Source organism: Bufo gargarizans, chromosome 1 (assembly GCF_014858855.1).
Source record: "Bufo gargarizans isolate SCDJY-AF-19 chromosome 1, ASM1485885v1, whole genome shotgun sequence".
NCBI lineage: Eukaryota > Metazoa > Chordata > Amphibia > Anura > Bufonidae > Bufo > Bufo gargarizans.
The window spans coordinates 615321823-615334053 of NC_058080.1; the positions used below are offsets into that span (position 1 = coordinate 615321823).

The 12231-nt window shown below is 42.0% G+C and overlaps 1 protein-coding gene across 1 annotated transcript in view; it reads left to right on the forward strand.

Annotated features, from left to right (window-relative positions):
* Positions 1-277: 277 nt before the first annotated feature.
* CDO1 (cysteine dioxygenase type 1) overlaps positions 278-12231 on the forward strand; it is a 31829-nt gene continuing 19875 nt past the window's right edge. Inside the window, exon 1 of the mRNA XM_044275910.1 lies at positions 278-537. Coding sequence (XP_044131845.1) covers positions 368-537 — 170 coding nt within the window. The 5' untranslated portion in view covers positions 278-367. The remainder of the gene's footprint in view (positions 538-12231) is intronic.

Below are 12231 nucleotides of genomic sequence, written 5' to 3' on the forward strand. Positions count from 1 at the left end.
AGCTGTACAGCTATGTGTGGATGCACAAGGCTTTGATGGTGTCTGACGGAGATGTCATCACAACTGATTGTTAATGGCAGTGATGGGAAACTAAGAAATAATCTGTCTTATCATGAAAACGCTGTTTATGTGCTGATCACCCTGTCCTTGTTATCAGCACATAGCAATAAAGAGGCAGATAAAGACACAAACAAGGCTCTCCACCTTCCTGCCTCCCCTACCAATCTTGGTCCATCCCTCTGCAAGCTGGAGTGCATAAATACACAAGAAAAGCTGCAGCGCCGCACAGTTGATTGTGTGAAGCAGCTGCAGATACTGGTGGTCTAGGCATCTCCTTGTTAGGGTCTCCTCAGTTCAGACGGGTAGTATGGATCACACAGAGGTACTGAAGCCACAGACCCTGGATGAGCTGATTCAGATTCTGCATGAGATCTTTTCCAGTGATAACGTCAATGTGGAGGAAGTCCAGAATATCATTGAGTCCTATGAAAGTAACCCACTGGACTGGATGAAGTACGCCAAGTTTGACCCATACAGGTAATGTCTCAAATTAGTAGAATTGTCTTGTATTCCTGAAAGCCGTTCCCTGGTTATTTTAAATTTGTACTGTTCTGTATCTTTATACCACTGTTAAGATTTTTGCGAAATTTTTGGAATTGCGTTGCTTGCTTATACACATGCCTTTTACAGACTCGTATGCCAACGCATCACGTCTGTACAGATGACGTACCAGAGGTCTTGCTGTTGGGACATAAGTTTTATGTTCGAGAACGTACTATTTTATTTTTTTACTGCTATTGACACAAGTCAAATATACACAAAGTGAGTTATTTTACTTTGCAGCACTGGAGGCTAAAGCACAGCTTGTAAGGATGCGGGAGGATTCTTACCCGTATGGTAGTAGCCTAGAGGAAAAACAATCAGTAATACTCCTCCTGTTAATGGAGGTCATACAATTTTACTTACACATATGTATATGAAGCATGCAGTGATATGCAGGACGTGTGTTGTTTCTCTTTTCACAGATGTTCCCTATTTACTCACAGGGTTTAGAATTTCTAATTCCAGACACGTTTTAGGAGAGTTGGCATGCTGGTTTTGTCTGGCATGCAAAGTGTAGTCAAGTGATGGACCGCAAGCAAGTAAAGCCAGAACAATCTCATTGTCTTGGGTTCACATTTAGATGTCAGAGGGTGAAAACAAGGAAAACTACGAAAACAAATTCAGATGCACGTGACTTTTATATATGCACACTGATATATAAAATGGGTGTGTATATGTGTGTATGTATATATATATATCTCTATCTCCGACCAAGAACAACATCTGCATGGAGTTTGTATGTTCTCTCCATGTTTGCGTGGGTTTCCTCCCACTCTCTAAAGACATACCGATAGGGACCTTAGATTGTGAGCCCCATTGGGGACAGTTGGTTGCTAATGTCTGTAAAGCTCTGTATAATATAGTAGCGCTATATAAGTGCATAAAAAAAAATAGATTATATATATCTATACTGGACACAGTTTGCTTTGTGCACTACCTGTCGTGCTGGTTATACCTTGGTGTTGTCTGAGCTGCCGTACACAGGAATACTCTGTTGTGTGCAGTCTTCTGGACTGCAGCTGTCATTTGAGAGTTAAAATCAATCAGTACCACTGCAATATGTCGCCATATAGCCGGACGGCCTCAGTCCTTGTATTTTCTCACTTTCTCCGTCTTGTTAGACAGGCTACATGGTGGGGAGTACATTTTTGCACATGCCACGCAGAACATATAGAATTCTAGATTTCTCGCTGGGAGTGGAGAGGGTGTGTGCCTGGGAGCCAATCATCTCATGGATATTGACACAACTACTGGTTCCTGCCAGTTCAGCTTTACAGCGATGCATGGCTGAGCGCTCTATTTCTCTCAATCTAACCTGACTTTTTTTTCCCTCCCCTCCTGGTTATTTAGTCACTTCAATTTTCTGCAGCAGCCTTTTCACAGTACACATTTAACCCTTAAATGCTGCTACTAGAATAACTTGCACAGGCAACACATTTTAATTGTTAATTTTTTTGCTAATCTGTTTCTCATACACTGTTTTTTCTGCAAGGGAATTCACATGGAAAAAGTACACATATTCCGCAACACGAGCAGGTGACCTTTTGTGGATTTTCGGTTTATGTAAACAAACTCATTGGAACCTATGAGGGGGGAAAACCACTCTACAGAAGGGCTTAGCTTTACTTGAAGCAAGGAGGCCGCTGCCCCCTTGACTTCAAGCCTGACTCGGAGAGAGTGCCAACCGACATTAAAACTGCGTTTTTAACAAGTATGAAGAAACCCAAAGAGGAAAGAAAACAAACCATGATTAGCAACACACTGGGGGATCCTGTAAGGTACTGTGGTCGGTTTAATATGCATTTTCCAGGTGACAGGTTCCCTTTAACTAAACTAGGAATGCCCAACCTGTGGCCCTCCAGCTCTTGCAAAACTAAACTACAAGTTCCATCAAGCTTAGATAGCCTACAACAGGCATGCTCAACCTGCAGCCCTCCAGCTGTTGCAAAACTACAACTCCCAGCATGCCCTAATAGCTGTAGGCTATCCAGGCATGCTGGGAGTTGTAGTTTTGGAACAGCTGGAGGGCCCAGGTTGGGCATCCCTGAACTAAAGGATCCTTCTTCCACGGGTATAGGACCTTTTCTATCTTTTTGCAGAAACAGGAACAGATCCAGAAAATATATTATTTTATTGAAAGAGTAATTTATGCTTGCGACAAAATTTCAGCAAATGTAGTTTGAAAATCTACAGTGAGGGCTCCTCTTCTCCTCCACAGCATTTTGTCCCTTTTTTGGGCCAAAATAAAGGCCTCACAGAATACCTGACTCTATTTTTGAATATTGACAGTGACAGTATTGACAGTATTTTTGAATATATTAAATATATATAATTTTTATTTTTTTTGCTCATGTGTTTTATTGAAGCTCCTACATGGGGAAAAAAAAAAATTACCGGCAATAAGGGACTAGAGCATGCTACGTGAAAAAAAAAAAAGAAAAGCCACTGACCCCCAAAAAAAACACACCTCAAGAGTTAAAAAAAAACTGCACTACAAAAAAGCACCTGTTTGTCCTGCATTTAGGCCTTCATTCACACAATAATGGAAAACTGCTGTGTGATAGCTGTTTTTTAGAACCATTGCAGTCTATGGGGCTATTTACATGGCCGTTTTTTTTTAATGGTCAGTGAAAAACGGATTTCCAAAAAAGGACATGTTTGATTTTTGCCTGTTTTGATGGCCAGATGGACCCCATTGAAATCAATTGGCCTGTTTTAAGCCATCTAGACAGAAGTGCACGATCTAACGGCCATTAAAAATGGGTATACTATGAAAAAAAAATACTCTGCTCACCACAGGCATGAGCATAAACACTTGCTCTGCACTGGCGGCAGCAGGACTTTGTGAGATCATGCTGCTGGGAGCATCAAGACCTGCTGCCTCCAGTGCAGAGCAAGTGTTCCTATGGGTGCCCGTGGTGAGGTGAGTATTTGTGTAAACCAAGGGTGGGGGTGGCACTATATATACTGGGGGCACTATGGAAAGCATTATATCTACAGAGTGCACTGGGGGGACTAATATATACTGGGGGCAAATTTATATAAGGACATTGTGGGGGGGGGGGGGGTTGGCTTAATATATATACTTGGGGCACTGCAGGAGTATTCATTTTATTTTTTTATTTTTTTAATGGCCATTAAAAACAGATGGTAAAAACGGATAGATGTCCAGGAAATGGATAGACGCAAGGATACTAAATGGCCATAAAAAAATGACAGTTTATACAATTTTAATGTCCGTTTTTTTCCTTCCCACTGTCATGTAAATGTACACTCAATATCTCCCAAAGAAAACATCTGGAGCTGCTGGTTTGTTTGCCTAAAAATGCAACAATAAACACAACAAAAATACCAAAAGAAACCTATATGTGACAACAGCCGGAGTTAAAGGGGTTCTGCACTTTTTTTTTATTTTTTTATATCTGATCGGCGGGGGTCCGACACCCAGGACCCCTGCCGATCAGCTGTTTGAGAAGGCAGCGGCGCTCCAGCAGCGCCGCAGCCTTTTCACTGTTTACCGCAGGCCCAGTGATGTCACGACTTTTATTACTGGCCTGAGCGTGGCTAAGCTCCGTTCCCTTGAATGGAGCTTGGCCCGGCCCAGGCCAGTGATATTAGTCATGACATCACCGGCGGTAAATAGTGAGAAGGCCGTGGCACTGCTGGAGCGCTGCTGCCTTCTCAAACAGCTTATCAGCGAGGGTCCCGGGTGTCGGACCCCCGCCGATCAGATGCTGATGATCTATCCAGAGGATAGATCATCAGTTTAAACAAAGTGCAGAACCCATTTAAGTTAAACATAGTTATGTTTATCCTAGGTAATTATCTGAAGAAAAAATTTAAAGGGAAGCAATATAGCGGTAGACTGACTGGACCATGTGGTTAGTTTCTGTTATCATTCTTCCATGTTTCCAAAATGCCCCGCGTGAAAATAGCCTTGCTTTTTTAAGGGGCCAAAATCCCCAATGCAAACTTCCACTCCTTGGAAGGACCTTTCACTTTTCCTGCAGCTGTCAACTCATTAGCATTTGCTTCCAACTAGATCAGAATTTACTACGGCAGTCTGTATCTAACAGAGAAAGTTGAGTTATGGCAGTCTGTAGTCTTCTGACAGGCACATACAGTAAAAGAGTAGAATTATTTTAGTTCCTGCCATTTCTTTGATTTATTCTCAGTTTGACGACTGTAAATGTCCTAAGTTTCGGTAGATGTGTTTCTCACATACTGAAGAAGGCATTGCAATTATTTTGTTTTAGAAAAGTCTCCATTTGATTAGGGCCATATGTTGGTTTGTCTTATGATAAGCATCTAGATGGGTTTCCAATGCATTATAGGGGTTGTGCAGGGTTTTTATATTGATGACCTATCCTCAAGATAGGTTGATGGCCATTCATTAGGATAGAGCATTAATATCAGATCTTTTGGGGTCTGACTCTCGGAAATCCCGACAATCAGCTGTTTGGGGCTGTGGTGAATTATTTACATTGGCCATCTACCTGCTTGCCATCTAATTTGTACCAGCAGGGAAGGATATTGCAGATTCACCTCTTTGAGTAGCTGACATGTAGGTAGTAGACAGGCCCATGTAAACAATAAAGAGGGCTGCCACTCCTTTCAAGCACCTGATCGGTGGGTGTAATTTGGACTCCCACTAATCTGATATTCAAAGAATTTTTTCAGTGAGAATGTAGCATGTGTGGCCATTAGGGTTGAGCAAATCTGAACCCGATTCTTTTTAAAACTACATTAAGAATATGGGCTCTGTCCTACTGTAAAATGTATGGCCTCCGCTGAGGTCTTTCCAAAGTTTTAGCGACTATTGTGAGACTTCGTTCAGCCTCTATTGTGTGTCAGCTCTTTTATTTACATACATTTGAGTTCCACTTGGAATTTTTATACAGTAATTTATGGGAATAAACAGAGTGATAGTGGCGAGACAAAATAAGTCTTGCCATATTTGCTGAAACTTCGGAAAGAACTCCATGGAGGCATTACATCTTACAGTAGAACACAGCCCATATTCTTAAAGTTTTTAATAGAATCAGGTTCAGCTACAGCAATCTGAAGCAGATTCACTCAACCCTAGTGGCCATACACATTAGATAGAAGTAGGTTGATGGTTTAACATAATTATCAGGTGAACAGTCTTTTGTGGATGGTTATATACAAACCGGATTCCAAAAAAGTTGGGACACTATACAAATCGTGAATAAAAACTGAATGGAATGATGTGGAGGTGCCAACTTCTAATATTTTATTCAGAATAGAACATAAATCACGGAACAAAAGTTTAAACTGAGAAAATTTACAATTTTAAGGGAAAAATATGTTGAATCAGAATTTCATAGTGTCAACAAATCCCCAAAAAGTTGGGACAAGGCTATTTTCACCACTGTGTGGCATCTCCCCTTCTTCTTACAAAACTCAACAGACGTCTGGGGACCTAGGAGACCAGTTTCTCAAGTTTAGAAATGGGAATGCTCTCCCATTCTTGTCTAATACAGGCCTCTAACTGTTCAATCGTCTTGGGCCTTCTTTGTTGCACCTTCCTCTTTATGATGCGCCAAATGTTCTCTATAGGTGAATGATCTGGACTGCAGACTGGCCATTTCAGTACCCGGATCCTTCTCCTACGCAGCCATGATGTTGTGATTGATGCAGAATGTGGTCTGGCATTATCTTGTTGAAAAACGCAGGGTCTTCCCTGAAAGAGATGACGTCTGGATGGGAGCATATGTTGTTCTAGAACCTGAATATATTTTTCTGCATTGATGGTGCCTTTCCAGACATGCAAGCTGCCCATGCCACACGCACTCATGCAACCCCATACCATCAGAGATGCAGGCTTCTGAACTGAGCGTTGATAACAACTTGGGTTGTCCTTGTCCTCTTTGGTCCGGATGACATGGCGTCCCAGATTTCCAAAAAGAACTTTGAATCGTGACTCGTCTGACCACAGAACAGTCTTCCATTTTGCCACACTCCATCTTAAATGATCCCTGGCCCAGTGAAAACGCCTGAGCTTGTGGATCTTGCTTAGAAATGGCTTCTTCTTTGCACTGTAGAGTTTCAGCTGGCAACAGCGGATGGCACGGTGGATTGTGACCACTCTGAGAAGCTCTTTTTATACCCAATCATGTTGCCAATTGACCTAATTAGTGTTAATTGGTCTTCCAGCTCTTCGTTATGCTCAAATTTTCTTTTTCCAGCCTCTTATTGCTACTTGTCCCAACTTTTTTGGGATTTGTTGACACCGTGAACATTTGAATCGATGCATTTTTCCTTTAAAATTATACATTTACTCGGATTAAACGTTTGATCGGTCATCTACGTTCTATTACAAATAAAATATTGACCTTTGCCATCTCCACATCATTGCATTCAGTTTTTATTCACAATTTGTTTAGTGTCCCAACTTTTGGGGAATCCAGTTTGTACATTTTAGTCCATATTGGCCATTACAGACTGTTAAGTGAAATCATGCGATGGACGTATGATCTTTATTGAATGTAGTTTCCCCAAAAAGATCTTTCATCTATGAACCATTTTCATTTAATGATCTTTCGTCCAACTATCACTAATGTATCGAGCCCTACATACATAAAAATATATTGTTACTGGATTTAGTAACTGTTGCTTGTTGAACATTTTGACTCAATATAGGCAATATATGTATAATCGTACTGATACAATTTGCCATCAGATACTTGGACCAACGACAACATCTGCATGAAGTTTGTATGTTCTCCCCTTGTTTGCCTGAGTTTCTTCCGGGTACTCCTCTTTCCTCCCACACTCCAAAGACCTACTGATAGGGAACTTAGATTGTGAGCCCCATTCGGGACAGTTGGATGCTAATGTCTGTAAAGCGCTGCAGAATATAGTAGTGCTATATAAGTGTGTAAAATAAATAGTAATTTCCAGTTCATACCTCATGACGGCACCACAGGAGGATGTTCCCCTTTGACCTTCTTGGGACAGAGGTTAAAAGGTCCCTCCGACCTCCATCCTCCAGTGTTTTCCAGATTACTATACCAGGATGGATGCAACAGTTATTGCATATAAGATTTTCTTATGGTTTTAATATTTACATAGTAGCTAGTAAGGGAGAGAATGTACAGGTGCTGTCATGAGGGAATCTTAGGAAATGGAATTACCGGTAAGTCTAATTCCTTATTTTGCAAATCACAGATGGGTCAATGGTGGTTTGAAAACATTGTTATTGGTAAAAAGGCCTTTACTTAGTATAGTCACTGGGAGAAGGCAGGAAAACCTGCTCTCCACTTACTTGTGGTGATAAGCACAAGATAAGGAAGGATTTATGACAGTAATTACAAGCTCCCAATTCACATTTCCCTGTAAAGCTATACATGGTTACATGGTTGTGAGTACCATCCCCTGATTTTTATTTATTTATTTTTTTCCAACCTGCTCAGGTTTATGAACCTTTTTGAACTTCCACAATTTTTTGTAGTTTTGGGCCCGAAAATTTCGAGGTCACATATTAATATTCTACTGAAAAAAAATTCAAATGGGTTGTCCGCGACTTTGATGTTTATGACCTATCGCCAAGATAGGTCACCGGAGATCAGCTGTCTTAAGCGGCCATGGCCTCTTTCTAGGCCAGTGACTTGCGTTCATCAATCAACTGCCCTAGGAGTAGCTGATTCCAGTTCAAGTGAACGAGGCTGAGCTGCAATACCAAGCACAGCCGCTATCCAATGGACAATGCTGTGCTTGGTAAGCTGCGAAGAAGCCCCAGATGTCTGACTGCCGATCTCATACTGGATCAGTAAACCACTTTAAGTTACCAAACTTGTAGGCTGATTCTGCTAATACCTGCCAGAAGCAGTGTGCTACTTGTCATAATGCAGCAGCAATGTACTGTTCTTCTAGAAAGCATTTCTGCACGTCTAGGGGCGAATTGGCCATTCACTCCACTGGGAAGATTCCCAGTGGGCAGCTTGTGAGGGTTGCCACCCGTACGGGAATGACCCGGACAGTCCGGGTTTGTAATCCTGTGCCCGTGTACAAGCCTTTCTCAGACCCAGGCACAGGATTCAAACTGCAGACTTGCACACCTGACAGCTGGCGGTGAGCGGCGGTGTCAGTCAGCGCCCGATGAGGTGTCACCAGCGGGGACGATAAGCTGTCACTGCGGGTGATGCGATCAGCTGTGATGCTAGCGCAGGGCGGTGCTGTCTTCAGTCACTCCCTCCCTCCTTTAAATGTTTTCTTTTACTATTGTTCCTCCTTGTGTTTCCTTATACCCTACTGTCCTCTCTGATATCCTGACTGCTTGGCCCGTTCCTCAGTTACAGCTTGCGCTCCACAGCTAGACCCACTTCTGGCCTGTGGAACGCAGCTTCTGGTCGCGATGTGTTCCACCCGTGTTCGGGTTTGGCTTGAAGAAAAGGTGGCAACCCTCCCTGCTGTCTGACACTTTGCTCTGCAGACTGCCGGCCCTGCTGTGCTTTCACTATGAAAGTAGATGTCACGGATGGTGTTACAGAAAACTAGAAGTCACAACTAAACATAACCCAACATAAAAATCCAACTGACTTGATTCCAAACTAAGGAACATATGGGTGAGCCCTATAAAAACACCAGAGCTCTCCCTGACTGCTCAGCCCATGCAAACATTTTAATTATAGAAAATTGCATGCCCTCGTACCTAGACTGAGTGAGACCGGCTCCCTGCACTTAATACGGAGGGAGTCAGGGTCACCTAGAATCAAGCCAAAAGAAAAACCCAAATAAAGGAAAAGACTTATCTGAGGAACCAGCAGTTGCAGCATCTAGCAGTAAGCACAATCCAGGAAGTTGTATAAACCGCAAAGTGATGCAGTATGGGAGGGGATATAAAGGGATGCAATCAGTGCAACTAGATAACAGCTGAGAGAGGGAAACGAGATGACAAGACAAAAGAACCTCAAGCAAGAGGTACTGAAGAACGTCTGTCAGAGCTTCTCAGAGATCTGGCGGTGACAGATGGTAAGCACGCAGCAGGGCAGGTGGCTTGAAATGTCACACACTGCTCACACAGCAGGCCCATCCTCTGTCCTACTGCTTGAAGTGTCAGCGCAGCCAGGGCCACCACGAGCACGTCCATCATGGAATACGGAATACAGACACGTTTTACAAATAAGAACATATTCAGGACTGAATGTAATCTGGTCAGATATATGGCAGGGATGACTATCACCGTTGCATGTAAGAATCCGCAAGGGAGGTGCAGTGGCTGTATCTGGAAAGGATGAGAGTGGTGGCAGTGGCAATGAGGGTGGATAATCCCTCTTCCCTCTAGCGTTCCTTGGTCCACACGTGCAGTGAGTGAAGGTGCACAACCTGGGCTTGGAGCTCCTGCCTTGTGATAGCTGCGGTGCCTTGATGTTGGGTGGATGAACAGTAGGGTGCAAGGCAGGAGAGCAGAGATAAGGCCAGTGGATGGATGTTAGAGTTAATAACCAGGCCCATTTGGTTGTAATAAAGGTTTCCTCCATAACCTACTATCACAGAGTAGGTTTTTCCCAATAGCATCTGGATTTCGCTGAAAAACCTGCTGAAAAATCTGTCTTAAAACCTCTGAACTTATCCTTGGGGTGCTTCCCCATATCCAGGTTTTTAGATGCACTTTTTTTTTTAATCCAAAAGCAATTGTGGTTCATGAAAGGAGAGAAAGTATAAAGAACAGATTAAACTTTTTTTTTTTTTTTTTTCTTTTTCTTTATACACTCCTGGTTTTGGATTCAAAAACTGCATCAAAAACCTGAATGTGTGACATCACCCTAAATCACTGAGTTCAGGTAATGGATTCAGTCACATTGCCACAGGTGTATAAAATCCAGCTCCTACCCATGCAGTCTGTCTTTACAAACATTTGTGAAAGAATGGGTCGTTCTAAAGAGTTCCCTGAATCCTAGATGCCACTGTTTCAACAAGTAAATTCATGAAAATCTTACAATATTCCACCATCAACTGTGAGTGGTATTTTGCAAAGTGGAAGCATTTAGTTACCCCAGCAATTCAGCCATGAAGTGGTAGACCACGTAAAGCTACGGAGTGTGGTGGCCGAGAGCTGAGGCGCATAGTTATAAAAGATATAAAGAGTATGGTGGCTCACTAACGCCTGTAGCTATGAATGGGTGCTACTAAGCCTGATGACTCACCCAGTCAAAAGGGAAATGTAAAATATAGAGAGGCTGAGCACTCTCCAAATGGACCACACAGGGACTGACTCAAAATTGCTAATGTTAATATTTATTACACCAATTTAGTAGATCAAAAACCAAAAGACAATATCACAAAAAATACAATAAGTAATAAAATATACAATATTAAGAACAGCATCATAAGTAAATAGCTGGATATACAATGGCATGCAAAAGGTGCTTAGTACAACTCAGGTGAATGAATGTGTCCTGATTGAATAAAAAAATCGTAAACTGTTCGATATTAGATGATCGATGTGAAAATCGGAAGTTAGTTTATATCGAATAAATATTCTAATGTTCGAATAAATGTCCGGACTAAAATTCGATATTTTTCTTTCGATTATACTTTTCGATTATGACCACGTATTTGATCAATATTCCCTGTATGGCAAAATGAAAGTCACACTTGCGAATTGCCGTCTGACTAGAGCACACAGTGGCGTCCCACGTAGCTAATAGTGTCAGATTCGGCGGTACCTGTTAGTGGTGATTCAGCAGGAGCAGTGTGAGTGAGTTGATAGCCCTCAGTGTAGAGATTCTCCGGTGTAACAGGAGCTTTGATCGTACCTCTATCGATGTAAGGGTCAGGATATTCGCTAAATGCCAAAAGTATATCAGGGCAAAATCCTCGATTCAAGTTTCGGGGTCTTTTCCTAGTTACCACTGAGGAAGGGGCTAGGAAAAGACCCCGAAACGCGTCTGGTTTCAAAAGACCCGCACATCAGCTGATGGACGTCCTGAGTCTAATGACTTGAATCGAGGATTTTGCCCTGATATACGTTTGGCATTTAGCGAATATCCTGACCCTTACATCGATAGAGGTACGATCAAAGCTCCTGTTACACCGGAGAATCTCTACACTGAGGGCTATCAACTCGCTCACACTGCTCCTGCTGAATCAGACACTATTAGCCATGTGGGACGCCACTGTGTGCTCTAGTCAGACGGCAATTCGCAAGTGTGACTTTCATTTTGCCATACAGGGAATATTGATCGAATATGTGGTCATAATCGAAAGAAAAATTTGAATTTTAGTCCGGACATTTATTCGAACATTAGAATATTTATTCGATATAAACTAACCTCCGATTTTCACATCGTCGATCATCTAATATCGAACTGTTTACGATTTTGTTATTCAATCAGGACACATTCATTCACCTGAGTTGTACTAAGCACCTCTTGCATGCCATTGTATATCCAGTTATTTACTTATGATGCTGTTCTTAATCTGAATATTTTTAATATTGTATTAATATTGTTTAATATTGTATATTTTATTACTTATTGTGTTTTTTGTGATATTGTTTTTTGGCATAGTTATAAAAGTCAATAATGCTCTGCCCGACTCAATAACTGCAGCGTTCCTCCTCTGGCATTAACATCAGCACAAAAACTGTGCGGCGAGAATTTC